The sequence below is a fragment of the Taudactylus pleione genome, unplaced genomic scaffold (genome assembly GCF_031769625.1).
Source record: "Taudactylus pleione unplaced genomic scaffold, aTauple2 ptg000002l, whole genome shotgun sequence".
Taxonomy (NCBI): Eukaryota; Metazoa; Chordata; class Amphibia; order Anura; family Myobatrachidae; genus Taudactylus; species Taudactylus pleione.
Genome location: NW_028284405.1, coordinates 2016764 through 2032350, shown reverse-complemented (window position 1 = coordinate 2032350; position 15587 = coordinate 2016764). Strand labels below are relative to the sequence as shown.

Below are 15587 nucleotides of genomic sequence, written 5' to 3'. Positions count from 1 at the left end.
CGCCGGGATTAGAATGTCTGGAAGCCGGCATTTTTCAAACACAGCCTGTAACATGACAGTTAGGAGCTGCGTGGCTGGTATTTTATCACTCTCCAATTTCTCACTTTCCAGAGCTTCATACATCTGCCCCTTTATCTCTCTCCAAGGGTTAGTACATCTACCCCATAGAAGTCTATTTACTAAGCCTTGGATGGAGATAAAGTGAACGGAGATAAAGGACCAGTCAATCAGCTCCTAACTGCCATATCACAGGCTGTGTATGCAAAATGACAGTAAGGAGCTGGTTGGTTGGCACTTTATCCATCCACTTTATCTCCAGCCAAGGCTTAGTAAATAGACCTATAAGTCACATACAAATCGTATTAATTGACATTGTACATGAAACTAGAATTAATTAACTTGCTCACATACACTTCTGGTCACATCTTTGACAGCTACACCGAAACAAATATATCTCATGTATCCTAATTGTGCATGATCCAATCCAGACCATCTATACACAAACACATACATAAACCCACACACATCACTTCTGTTACATTCATTCCAACACATAGACACTATAACCAAATACAATGGTAAGAGGCAGAACTGAGACAATGAGAATAGCAGATACAACTGAAGGCGATGAATGACCATTGTTACACGAGGACAGCTATGTACTAGAACGCAGCAGCATAGCTAAGTAGATTGTGCACTGCAGAGACAGAAGTGAGAGGCCTGCAATTAGAAAACGCACAGTTCAGCTTAAAGCTAGGGGAGTCTACTGCGCAAACAGCACTAGTAGCTGGCAGCAACCCTTGTTCCTGTTTATGGCTGATCATGTGTTCTAGGGGACTAGTTAAGTTGAACATGTGCTAACTGTATTGTCCCTTATGGCAATACAGACTTTAGAACTTGGGCTCCTTCCAGATCCCCAGTGAAAACCATGCACCTCTCTCACCGTTTTCTCTACTTTACTGACACTCTTGCGCTGCGGCGAAGGACCACTGAGAAATGCGCATGCAGGGACACTGGTTTGACCCAGTGGGTATGAAGCAAAGCCAATTTGGCTCTGCAGGTTTCCCATTGCCGGTTAAAGTTTCTCCATCCTATGATTGTTAAATTCAGCAGACACTGCAGAAAACTGCAGAAATACAGGGGGCTAAATGTAATAAGTTCCGGTCTTCAACCGAGATTTATGCAAGTCTCCCTGTATTTTTAAAATGGCAATCATTTTAAAGGCTAAACCGAGCTGCGGCTCGCTCCAGGTCATTGTGACCCAGATCGCAACGTTTACACTGCAGGGTTTCACGGGTCATCCCTGAAAGTTACCTGGGTTGGATTGCTGGGTCATTCGACCCAGGAATCCAACCCTGTCCCCTTTTACACCAAGGAGCTACACGGGTTAAAAATCGTTCAGTTTCTGAGTTATAACGATGAACGATAATCGTTCAAGCGCGCTCCCGTTTGTAGTTTGTAGTTATCGTTCATCGTCCATTTCAGACTGTCCAACATAACGAAGGAACATTTTTCATTCATCATTGAAAAAAATCGTTCATTACACTTCAAAAAATCATTCACTTTTTCAAGGGAAAATCTGACAGAAAATCGTTGGTTACAATCGTTACGTGCGTATACATCTTAACCTTTTTCCAAAAACAAAAGGCAGAGAAAGGAGATATAACTGCTTCATAAAACGACTACAAAAACAGTTCCTACACAACACCAGTACTGGATTTGATATGGTATGACGGACACATTATGATAGTGTAAACAGCATCTGAATACATTAGGATAGTGAAAACAGCATCTATCCCCATCTCAGATTAGTCCTGGTTGGGATATTTTTTTAGGTAGAAGAAAAAACCAATGAACTAACAAAAACTGCTGTAGGAAACCATCATCTTAGTCACCAACATAATGAACGGGGTACTATACTACGTTGGAGTAACAGATTTTTATAAAACAAAATTAAGGATAGTAAATAACAGAGAGTACACAGCAACATGGGCAAAGACTGGCCAACACTGTAATATCAGTAGAGTTACTGAAGGACTCCAGTCCTGGCGGTCACCAGCTCCCTTCCAGTGCCGGCTTTTCTGTAGGGTTTTCATACCTAAACATCAGGCCACAAATTTTTCAACTGTTGGTTCATGGGCCAAATGTCCCTCCCGGGCATCCCTACAGCTATCATCCTCCCTCTGTTGTATGACACTGTCAGAGCCATAACTAGAAATGTTATTGCCGGGGCGAGATGGGAAGCTGACACCTGCCAAGCACTCATTTCTAACCAATTCAACCTTAAAAAAGTTCTTGCGCCCCCCAAAAAAACCTTCCCTTTCCTTTTCAGATTTACACCCTCTTCTCACAAAGGGTCCTATTCAGCAATAATGTGGATATTGGACCCAATATTTTCATCCAACATCAACACAATTTTTTCCTTTTTCCAACAGTTTTCCCGCTATTCAGCAATAATCTTCTCACAGACAGCGGTTACCTTAACACGAAGTCCCTGCAGGCAGCCATTTTGGTTGTCCAAAAAGACTGTCCTGCTCTGCGCATACCCCATCACCTCACAGCATATATATATATATATATATATATATATTTATATTTTATATGTACATTATATATTTAGCCCTTCCTGGCACTTGGCTGCCTTGGATTAATATTGCACCCTCCCTCCCCCACACACTCCTCTGTCTCCCAAGGCCGGGAAGGACTATATACATATATATATATATATATATATATATATATATATATGTATATACGTGTGTAGTGTTCATATATATTTATTAAGTTTCTTGTATTGCACAGCATATTCCGTTGAGCTTTACAATTGGAAGTAAATTTAATAGAACAAGATTGGGTATTAAAATACAGATATAAATACATATATATATATATATAATTGATTTATTTAGAAGCAGACTTGTGTAAGTGGCCCCCTCCCTATCACTGGTGTCTCTTGCTCTCCCCAACTCCTAGGTCAGTATCACAGTCAGTGTGATTTTCTTCATCACAGTAACACTTCCCCTATATGAGCCAATCGGGTCCAGAGAATAGTGGGTTGATCATCTGTGGCTTGTATGGTACTCGTGGCTTGTATGGTACTCTGCATGCCACAGCTCACTCACTGGAAGATACAGTGCATTCTGGGGCCTGTATTCATGTTTTTTTTTACAAAGTCTTGCAATGACACTGCCGGAAACACTGACAGTGTAATTGCAGAATGAGCGGAGGATAGTGGGAGGAGCTTCAGCCACCTGCAGGGACTGATTGGACGAGAGCTATCTATCCCTGCAGCTTTCAGCTGAAATAAGGATTTTCCTCGTATAAGGCCATTCTCTGCCTTTGAGGATTATCTTAATGTGTTTCTGCTACCTGAATAGCAAAAAACGTTAAGCGCTGTAGAGAGTAATGGCTTCCTCTCTACAATGCGATGTTGCAGGAGTCGGGTTTTAACGGTGAAGATAATTGCGTTATCTTCTCCGTTAACACATTCCTGCTTAGCTGGGATACTTAAATCATGTGGAAACGTTTGCTAAATAGACCGCAAAAGCTCTATAGGACATAGTCATTTTACAATAAAATCAACTATCAGCTCAAAAAGAAATAGCGATTTCCTTGAAAAAAACTTTTGACAGAGCTGTAATTGCCTTTATAAACTAGAGGTGTGTTATTAGTAATAGGGGAAGCTGTGATAATGATATATTGTATATATTATCAAGAGCACTCCACTGTGTTGGTATGGAATGCATATTATGCATATTATAACGCAATGAATGGGAACTGCGTGGATACTGGTGGAGACAGAAACTGAGCCTGTTTATTGTTATGGAAACGGATATAGTATTTTCATTGTCTGTCTAAGGTTGTTGAGTATTATTAAGGTGCGTACACACTGGGCGATTAAAGTGGACGACTGAACGATAACGCTATTGTTATCATCAGTCGTCCACTTTATCGTCCATTTTTAACACCAAAACGATGAACGATAACGACAGTGTGCGTTCCCGCGGGTCGTTCGTCATTATCGTTCATCGGGTAAACATGCAGGCCAACCTGACAATATTGTCAGATTGCTGCATGTTGGGGAATGGGGGAGAGAGCCCAGCGCTGAACGATATAGTTAATGATGTCATGAACAACATTGAGCACACCCTGCCGTGGACACACTAGACGATATCGCTCAGGGAGCATATCGTCTAGTGTGTACGCTGCTTTATGAAGTGTAAAGGGGCATACACACTAGACAATAAAACTGAACGTTATGAACGATAACGTTCAACGATATATCGTTCATATCGTCTAGTGTGTATGGTCCGGACAACCAATGATGCTCGCTCCCGCGGGTCGTTAATGATATCCCCAGTGGGCTGTACATGCAGCCCAATCTGGGGATATCGTGAGCGATGCCATGCTGCCGAATGTGTATACAGTTGCCAGTGCCGGCACCCCCGCCGCTGACGATGTTGCTGCATGCACACATCGTCTAGTGTGTATGCGGATTAATTAAGATCTGGGCACAATGTGAGGCCAATTGGACAGCAATGTGTATTCCTAATAAAATATGAGTTATTGATTGATATATTATAATGTATCAGTGGTGGCCACTGAATGTAATAATACATTTGCAGTGTCATGGAATAGAGTGTTAGGTATAAGTATACTGAAGAAGAGGTTGTGTGCTATTATAGCACCTGTGTTGTGTAGTTGGCTTTTATATCACCCTGCACAGTAGGATAATAGAGTGATCGGGAAATATTTTAAACAACCTTGACGAAATTGAATTGCCTACAAAGCTACATAGGAATAATAGTAATTGTGCAGGGCAGAGCACTATATTATATATATATATATATATATATATATATATATACACACACACACATATGTATATATACACATATATACACACATTATATATATATATATATATATATATATATATATATATATATAAAAAATGTATATAATATACAGTATAAACACGTACAATATACTATAGCCCAGGGTCTGGTGCATACAGAGTTATCGCTGCGCAGGGACAGAGACGCAGCTATACATGTCACTGCTGAACTGCAGCGCATCTGTCATGTAACTTCCCCATGTAAAAGGCTCTGCACCACCTATGGAGTCCTGTTTGCCCCTTACCTTTAATCTGACTCTCATAGTCTGCGGTTCGGTCCCTCCTTGGCTTTCCGTGTGATGCCATCCTATACCCGGTGCCTGCCACTCACTGCTCCGCTGTCATATCACTGCCCGTAACACCTCCTTACATCCATAGGCTCAGCATCACCAGGGAGCAGTGTCTGCTAATACAGTGCCATCCGCAGGGTGTGTGGGTGTTGTGCCCGGGTTGCAGGGTTGTGCAGTCTAGGCTGGTCCCAAAAGAGGTTACTGCTGGGGGCACTGTGACTCCTTAATCTCCCGATCACCTTCTGTACCCAGGAGTGCTAGGGCAAAGTGCTGTGCCAGCTGCAATCTGCAGAGTGCGATGCCGTATGCTCCCTGATACTACGGAGCTACATGCATGAAGCCCTAGTTCAGCCAGTGCCCGGGGAAGGTGCAGACAGTGCCTGAATGATGTGCAGCCAATGCCCGGGAAGGTGCGCAGCCAGTGCCCGGGGAAGGTGCAGCCAGTCCTAGCGGTGTCCACCGCTGACTTCCAGCTGCAGAGAGTGCAGTGCATACAGAGCCCAGCAGCAGTCAGGCACCGCCCCCTCCTCCCCTTCAGCTGTCTCTCTGTGATCACAGATTGATGTCTGTCTCTCTGTTGTCTCCAGCTGTCTCTATGTGTGAGGAGTCATCCGCCTAATATGGGGTATCTGTCAGTCAGACATACCTGCCAGGGTGTCTCTCTGACCCCTTTGTATGGCTTGGCCTTTTCATGTGTCCCCACCCCTCTTTCTTATGTCTGTATGTTATTATTTATGAATGAAGCACCAACCAGCGATGTATATAACAGAAGGAGGGATATATCCACAGTATATATCTATATATTATATATCTCTCTATATACATATATATCTATATCTACATATATCTATATCTATATATATCTATATAGATATGTATATATATATAGATATAGATAGATAGATAGATAGATAGATATATATATATATATATATATATATATACACACACTCGGATAGATAGATAGATAGATAGATAGATAGATAGATAGATAGATAGATAGATAGATAGATAGATAGATAGATAGATAGATAGATAGATAGATAGATAGATGTGTGTTTATGTTTACATTATTTATTTATTTATTTAGAAGCAGACTTATGTCAGTGTCTTCCTCCCTATCTCTGGTGTTTCTTGCTCTCCCCACCTCCTAGGTCAGTATCTCGCAGTCAGTGTGATTTTCTTCATCACAGTTACACTTCCCCTATATGGACCAATCAGGCCCAGAGAATAGTGGGCTGATCATCTGTGGCTTGTATGGTCCTCTGGATGCCGCAGCTCACTCACTGGAAGAGACAGTGCATTCTGGGGCCTGTAGTCCTCTCTGCTCTATTATCAGCTCATCCCTTTCTCATGATGACTGTAAAGCATTGTCTTCACTGGACCTTTCACAAACAAGCAAAAATGCATTTGCTGTCAGCCCATAATAGGTTTTGTAAAAAAAAAAAAAAAAAAAACATTTAACCTAGTAAGCTGATGAAGAACAGTGAGCATGCAGGCCTTCCCATTGTCTCTTACACATTCATTTTTAATCATTTACCTGACCACTAATCTATAAAGCTCTGTCATTTGTTATGCATCACTCATTAATTGTTAATTAACTACCTATTTGATGTTAACTTCAAATGCATTTGGTTTACTAGAGAGTAAAGCATTCTCATGTTTATAATGCATTTCACCAGAGCCATAACTAGACTTTTTGGTGCCCTGTGCCAGAGAGAGCATTGGCGCCCCTCCCCCCCCCCCCCCCAATTTTTAACTAGGGACATAAGATAGTGCACCTGAAAAAGGGCCTCATGGGGAAGGGCCAGGGAAGAGATAGGGGAGGCCAGGAGATGCTGGGGATAAAAGAAGAGGAAGTTACAAGTGAGAATGATAATAAACAGGAAAATTGACAGGCTCAAACAGAACCCCCTGCACTACCGTGCCCACAGGTCGCACTACCCTAGCTACGGCCCTGGATTTCAGATATCCTGCAAAACAATAATAATAAAAATTACTCTATCACACTTGTCTACTGTTCACACCAGGCTTGGAAATCCAGTGATGAGTTAAAAAAATGTTAGGCAGGGGCGGGGGGGCACATTTGCTGTATTGATGCAAATGTCCCATAAAGGCTGCTAATGATTTGGGAGTACTTGCCTTGAAAAGCTATGTGCAGGTAATGGTGCATACACACGGTCAGATCTGTCAGATGAACGATGAACTACGAACGATAAACGATTAACTATTTTACCAACGATTTCATGAATTACGAACTACGAACAATTTTTGACAGTATTAAGGTGCATACACACACAACGATTTTTTGAACGATTATCGTTAAACAATATCGTTTAACGATAATCGTTTGAAAAAATCGTTCACTTTCTGAGTCAAACGATGAACGATTATTGTTCATGCACGTTCACGTTTGTAGTTTGTAGTTTGTAGTTCAGTCAGACTTGTCAACTCAACGATTTTCATTAAGTTAATGGAGCGTACACACGGTCAGATTTGTCAGACTTGTCAGATTTGTCAGATGAACGACTGAACGATTAAACGATTTGAAAGATTTGAACGATTTGAACGATTTGAACGATTGAACGATTTTTGACTGCATTAAAATGAATGGAATCGTCCAAGTCTGACTGCAAACCCATCAGATGTCAGATATCGTTATCTGACAAACGGGAACGCGCATCGTTGATCGTCCGTCGTTCAGGCATGTCAGATATGAACGATTTTCCTTCAGATATGAACGACTGAACGATTTTTAAATCGTTATCGTTCATATCTGAAGGAAAAATCTGATCGTGTGTATGCACCATAATATGCAAAAATCGTTTGTAGTTCATAAAAATCGTTCATTACAATTAAATGAACATAGTAAATGAACAACTTTAGTAAACGATTTTAGTTCATTTTTTCAAGGTAGAAAATCGTTTACTAAAATCGTTAATTAACTCAATCGTTGTGTGTGTATGCAGCTTTAGACACAACCCACTTGTAAAAAAAACAATCAATAACTGTACTGAAATTCTGACTGACTGCAAATTTAGCTGAGAGTTGGGACTTTGGCGACAGATGTACAACTTAACATCATACATGTATTGCAATTTACAAAACTAGAATTCCCTGTTTTTAATACAGAATACATTTTTTTGTTTGCAAAGTAGCTAGAAGGCATCACATAGTGTTCTTTATCATACTGCCATAGGCACTGCAAAGAAAACAAATGTCTGTTATTGTTATATGTGGTGACAGCTTTATTGTATTCCAGTTTATCTATCTATATTAATATTATAAGAACACAGGGCCTGATTCAGCAAGGAACGCAAGTGCAAAGACGCACGCACCCGGCCGATGTTTGCGTTCTGCACATGCATATAAGAAGCAGTGCGCGTGTGCGAACCGCCCACTGCGATCAGGTAGCGAACGCAATGAGCACGCAGTTGCCTAAGAAAGAGATTGCCAGGAAGTGGTCCCGTTTCTGGGTGGTGATGGGGGGGTGGTCAGAGAAACGCAGGCGTGCCTGTGCGTTTGAACGCCGTTACAGCGGCGTGCATAATTAAGCCCCTGCGTCGGAAGACGCAGCTTGAGTACTAGATGCACACAGGAAGTGGCCAAAATCCTGAGTGAGGTCAGGTCAACCACTATTGTGCTAATGGGTTAGATGGTTCTCGATGTTACCGGTGTTTACGCAGTATAGCGTGGAATTGTGGATGTGAGTAAAGGTAAGGGGGTGGCATTATGTAGTGCTGGGCATCTGCATGTTGTGCTGCGGCGTCATTGCGATTGCATTCCTTAGCATATTTTTGCAGCGGCCGTGTGCGTTCGTATGCAGACTTGCGTTCCTTGCTGAATCAGGACCATTGCGTCTGTTTGTTCCAAGTTGGCGCAGAAACTACTGATCCAATTTTCCTGCTACCTGCATTATTTATTGACACCATCAATGCAAGAGATAGTTGTGGCACCATGCGCACAGCCGGTAAGAGTGGGGGGAGAGGTGCCTTGGCCCCGCGTTCACTTGAGTTGGATAGACTACATAGCAGTCGGTGCACAGGGCACACAGTAACATTGGTGTGAGTGGTGGGTGAGTAGGCTAGGCTACATAGCAGTCTGTGCACAGGGCACACAGTGACATTGGTTTGAGTGGTGGATGAATAGGATAGGCTACATAGCAGTCTGTGCATAGGGGCACACAGTGACATTGGTGTGAGTGATGGGTGAGTAGGATAGGCTACATAGCAGTCTATGCACAGGGCACACAGTAACATTGGTGTGAGTAGGATAGGCTACATAGCAGTCTGTGCACAGGGCACACAGTAACATTGGTGTGAGTGGTGAGTGAGTAGGATAGGCTACATAGCAGTCTGTGCACAGGGCACACAGTGACATTGGTGTGAGTAGGATAGGCTACATAGCAGTCTGTGCATAGGGCACACAGTGACATTGGTGTGAGTCGTGGGTGAGTATGATAGGCTACATAGCAGTCTGTGCACAGGGCACACAGTAACATTGGTGTGAGTGGTGAGTGAGTAGGATAGGCTACATAGCCGTCTGTGCACAGGGCACACAGTGACATTGGTGTGAGTGGTGGGTGAGTAGGATAGGCTACATAGCCGTCTGTGCACAGGGCACACAGTGACATTGGTGTGAGTGGTGGGTGAGTAGGATAGGCTACATATCAGTATGTGCACAGGGCACACAGTGACATTGGTGTGAGTGGTGGGTGAGTAGGATAGGCTACCTAGCAGTCTGTGCACAGGGCACACAGTAACATTGGTGTGAGTAGGAAAGGCTACATAGCAGTCTGTGCACAGGGCACACAGTGACATTGGTGTGAGTGGTGGGTGAGTAGGATAGGCTACATAGCAGTCTGTGCACAGGGCACACAGTAACATTGGTGTGAGTGGTGGGTGAGTAGGATAGGCTACATAGCAGTCTGTGCACAGGGCACACACTAACATTGGTATGAGTGGTGAGTGAGTAGGATAGGCTACATAGCAGTATGTGCACAGGGCACACAGTAACATTGGTGTGAGTGGTGGGTGAGTAGGATAGGCTACATAGCAGTCTCTGCACAGGGCACACAGTGACATTGGTGTGAGTGGTCGGTGAATAGGAGAGGCTACATAGCAGTCTGTGCACAGGGCACACAGTGACATTGGTGTGAGTGGTGGGTGAGTAGGATAGGCTACATAGCAGTATGTGCACAGGGCACACAGTGACATTGGTGTGAGTGGTGGGTGAGTAGGATAGGCTACCTAGCAGTCTGTGCACAGGGCACACAGTAACATTGGTGTGAGTAGGAAAGGCTACATAGCAGTCTGTGCACAGGGCACACAGTGACATTGGTGTGAGTGGTGGGTGAGTAGGATAGGCTACATAGCAGTCAGTGCACAGGGCACACAGTAACATTGGTGTGAATGGTGGGTGAGTAGGATAGGCTACATAGCAGTCTGTGCACAGGGCACACAGTAACATTGGTGTGAGTGGTGAGTGAGTAGGATAGGCTACATAGCAGTATGTGCACAGGGCACACAGTAACATTGGTGTGAGTGGTGGGTGAGTAGGATAGGCTACATAGCAGTCTGTGCACAGGGCACACAGTGACATTGGTGTGAGTGGTGGGTGAGTAGGAGAGGCTACATAGCAGTCTGTTCACAGGGCACACAGTGACATTGTTGTGAGTGGTGCGTGAATAGGAGAGGCTACATAGCAGTCTGTGCACAGGGCACATAGTGACATTGGTGTGAGTGGTGGGTGAATAGGATAGGCTATATAGCAGTCTGTGCACAGGGCACACAGTGACATTGGTGTGAGTGGTGGGTGAGTAGGATAGGCTACCTAGCAGTCTGTGCACAGGGCACACAGTAACATTGGTGTGAGTAGGATAGGCTACATAGCAGTCTGTGCACAGGGCACACAGTGACATTGGTGTGAGTGGTGGGTGAGTAGGATAGGCTACATAGCAGTCTGTGCACAGGGCACACAGTGACATTGGTGTGAGTGGTGGGTGAGTAGGATAGGCTACATAGCAGTCTGTGCACAGGACACACAGTGACATTGGTGTGAGTGGTGGGTGAGTAGGATAGGCTACATAGCAGTCTGTGCACAGAGCACACAGTGACATTGGTGTGAGTGGTGGGTGAATAGGATAGGCTACACAGCAGTCTGTGCACAGGGCACACAGTGACATTGGTGTGAGTGGTGGGTGAGTAGGATAGGCTACATAGCAGTCTGTGCACAGGGCACACAGTGACATTGGTGTGAGTGGTGGGTGAGTAGGATAGGCTACCTAGCAGTCTGTGCACAGGGCACACAGTGAAATTGGTGTGAGTGGTGGGTGAGTAGGATAGGCTACATAGCAGTCTGTGCACAGGGCACACAGTGACATTGGTGTGAGTGGTGGGTGAGTAGGATAGGCTACCTAGCAGTCTGTGCACAGGGCACACAGTAACATTGGTGTGAGTAGGATAGGCTACATAGCAGTCTGTGCACAGGGCACACAGTGACATTGGTGTGAGTAGGATAGGCTACATAGCAGTTGTGCACAGGGCACACAGTGACATTGGTGTAAGTGGTGGGTGAGTAGGATAGGCTACCTAGCAGTCTGTGCACAGGGCACACAGTAACATTGGTGTGAGTAGGATAGGCTACCTAGCAGTCTGTGCACAGGGCACACAGTGACATTGGTGTGAGTGGTGGGTGAGTAGGATAGGCTACATAGCAGTCTGTGCACAGGGCACACAGTGACATTGGTGTGAGTGGTGGGTGAGTAGGATAGGCTACATAGCAGTCTGTGCACAGGGCAAACAGTGACATTGGTGTGAGTGGTGGGTGAGTAGGATAGGCTACATAGCAGTCTGTGCACAGGGCACACAGTGACATTGGTGTGAGTGGTGGGTGAGTAGGATAGGCTACATAGCAGTCTGTGCACAGGGCACACAGTGACATTGGTGTGAGTGGTGCGTGAGTAGGATAGGCTACATAGCAGTCTGTGCACAGGGCACACAGTGACATTGGTGTGAGTGGTGGGTGAGTAGGATAGGCTACATAGCAGTCTGTGCACAGGGCAAACAGTGACATTGGTGTGAGTGGTGGGTGAGTAGGATAGGCTACATAGCAGTCTGTGCACAGGGCACACAGTGACATTGGTGTGAGTGGTGGGTGAGTAGGATAGGCTACATAGCAGTCTGTGCACAGGGCACACAGTGACATTGGTGTGAGTGGTGGGTGAGTAGGAGAGGCTACATAGCAGTCTGTGCACAGGGCAAACAGTGACATTGGTGTGAGTGGTGGGTGAGTAGGAGAGGCTACATAGCAGTCTGTGCACAGGGCACACAGTGACATTGGTGTGAGTGGTGGGTGAGTAGGATAGGCTACATAGCAGTCTGTGCACAGGGCACACAGTGACATTGGTGTGAGTGGTGGGTGAGTAGGAGAGGCTACATAGCAGTCTGTGCACAGGGCACACAGTGACATTGGTGTGAGTGGTGGGTGAGTAGGATAGACTACATAGCAGTCTGTGCACAGGGCACACAGTGACATTGGTGTGAGTGGTGGGTGAGTAGGATAGGCTACCTAGCAGTCTGTGCACAGGGCACACAGTAACATTGGTGTGAGTAGGATAGGCTACATAGCAGTCTGTGCACAGGGCACACAATGACATTGGTGTGAGTGGTGGGTGAGTAGGATAGGCTACAAAGCTGTCTGTGCACAGGGCACACAGTAACATTGGTGTGAGTGGTGAGTGAGTAGGATAGGCTACATAGCAGTCTGTGCACAGGGCACACAGTAACATTGGTGTGAGTGGTGGGTGAGTAGGATAGGCTACATAGCAGTCTGTGCACAGAGCACACAGTGACATTGGTGTGAGTAGTGGATGAATAGGATAGGCTACACAGCAGTCTGTGCACAGGGCACACAGTGACATTGGTGTGAGTGGTGGGTGAGTAGGATAGGCTACATAGCAGTCTGTGCACAGGGCACACAGTGACATTGGTGTGAGTAGGATAGGCTACCTAGCAGTCTGTGCACAGGCCACACAGTAACATTGGTGTGAGTAGGATAGGCTACATAGCAGTCTGTGCACAGGGCACACAGTGACATTGGTGTGAGTAGGATAGGCTACATAGCAGTTGTGCACAGGGCACACAGTGACATTGGTGTGAGTGGTGGGTGAGTAGGATAGGCTACATAGCAGTCTGTGCACAGGGCACACAGTGACATTGGCGTGAGTGGTGGGTGAGTAGGATAGGCTACCTATTAGTCTGTGCACAGGGCACTCAGTAACATTGGTGTGAGTAGGATAGGCTACCTAGCAGTCTGTGCACAGGGCACACAGTGACATTGGTATGAGTAGGATAGGCTACATAGCAGTTTTGCACAGAGCACACAGTGACATTGGTGTGAGTGCTGGGAGAGTAGGATAGGCTACCTAGCAGTCTGTGCACAGGGCACACAGTAACATTGGTGTGAGTAGGATAGGCTACATAGCAGTCTGTGCACAGGGCACACAGTGACATTGGTGTGAGTGGTGGGTGAGTAGGATAGGCTACATAGCAGTCTGTGCACAGGGCACACAGTAACATTGGTGTGAGTGGTGGGTGAGTAGGAGAGGCTACATAGCAGTCTGTGCACAGGGCACACAGTGACATTGGTGTGAATGGTGGGTGAGTAGGATAGGCTACATAGCAGTCTGTGCACAGGGCACACAGTGACATTGGTGTGAGTGGTGGGTGAGTAGGATAGGCTACATAGCAGTCTGTGCACAGGGCACACAGTGACATTGGTGTGAGTGGTGGGTGAGTAGGAGAGGCTACATAGCAGTCTGTGCACAGGGCAAACAGTGACATTGGTGTGAGTGGTGGGTGAGTAGGAGAGGCTACATAGCAGTCTGTGCACAGGGCACACAGTGACATTGGTGTGAGTGGTGGGTGAATAGGAGAGGCTACATAGCAGTCTGTGCACAGGGCACACAGTGACATTGGTGTGAGTGGTGGGTGAGTAGGATAGGCTACATAGCAGTCTGTGCACAGGGCACACAGTGACATTGGTGTGAGTGGTGGGTGAGTAGGATAGGCTACATAGCAGTCTGTGCACAGGGCACACAGTGACACTGGTGTGAGTAGGATAGGCTACATAGCAGTCTGTACACAGGGCACACAGTGACATTGGTGTGAGTGGTGGGTGAGTATGATAGGCTACATAGCAGTCTGTGCACAGGGCACACAGTAACATTGGTGTGAGTGGTGGGTGAGTAGGATAGGTTACATAGCTGTCTGTGCACCGGGCACACGGTGACATTGGTGTGAGTGGTGGGTGAGTAGGATAGGCTACATAGCAGTCTGTGCACAGGGCATACAGTGGTGGGTGAATAGGATAGGCTACATAGCAGTCTGTGCACAGGGCACACAGTGACATTGGTGTGAGTGGTGGGTGAGTAGGATAGGCTACATAGCAGTCTGTGCGCAGGGCACACAGTGACATTGGAGTAAGTGGTGGGTGAATAGGATAGGCTACATAGCAGTCCGTGCACAGGGCACACAGTGACATTGGTGTGAGTGGTGGGTGAGTAGGATAGGCTACATAGCAGTCTGTGCACAGGGAACACTGTGACATTGGTGTGAGTGGTGAGTGAGTAGGATAGGCTACATAGCAGTCTGTGCACAGGGCACACAGTGACATTGGTTTGAGTGGTGGGTGAGTAGGATAGGCTACATAGCAGCCTGTGCACAGGGCAGACAGTGACATTGGTGTGAGTGGTGGGTGAGTAGGATAGGTTACATAGCAGTCTGTGCACAGGGCACACAGTGACATTGGTGTGAGTGGAGGGTGAATAGAATAGGCTACATAGCAGTCTGTGCACAGGGCACACAGTGACATTGGTGTGAGTGGTGGGTGAGTAGGATAGGCTACATAGCAGTCTGTGCACAGGGCACACAGTGACATTGGTGTGAGTGGTGGATGAATAGGATAGGCTACATAGCAGTTGTGCACAGGGCACACAGTGACATTGGTGTGAGTGGTGAGTGAGTAGGATAGGCTACATAGCACAGGGCACACAGTGTCATTGGTGTGAGTGGTGGGTGAGTAGGATAGGCTACATAGCACAGGGCACACAGTGACATTGGTGTGAGTGGTGGGTGAGTAGGATAGGCTACATAGCAGCCTGTGCACAGGGCACACAGTGACATTGGTGTGAGTGGTGGGTGTGTAGGATAGGCTACATAGCAGTCTGTGCACAGGGCACACAGTGACATTGGTGTGAGTGGTGGGTGAGTAGGATAGGCTACATAGCAGTCTGTGCACAGGGCACACAGTGACATTGGTGTGAGTGGTGGGTGAGTAGGATAGGCTACATAGCAGTCTGTGCACAGAGCACACAGTGACATTGGTGTGAGTGGTGGATG

General features: G+C 45.9%; 1 protein-coding gene across 2 annotated transcripts in view; it reads right to left on the bottom strand.

The window, feature by feature from the left end:
- Positions 1-5655, bottom strand: part of ARHGAP4 (Rho GTPase activating protein 4) — a 142035-nt gene extending 136380 nt beyond the window's left edge. For both annotated transcript variants that reach the window (XM_088443157.1, XM_088443848.1), the window contains exon 1: positions 5143-5655. In XM_088443157.1, the coding sequence (XP_088299283.1) occupies positions 5143-5203 (61 nt within the window). In that variant the 5' untranslated portion in view covers positions 5204-5655. The remainder of the gene's footprint in view (positions 1-5142) is intronic.
- Positions 5656-15587: the final 9932 nt, after the last annotated feature.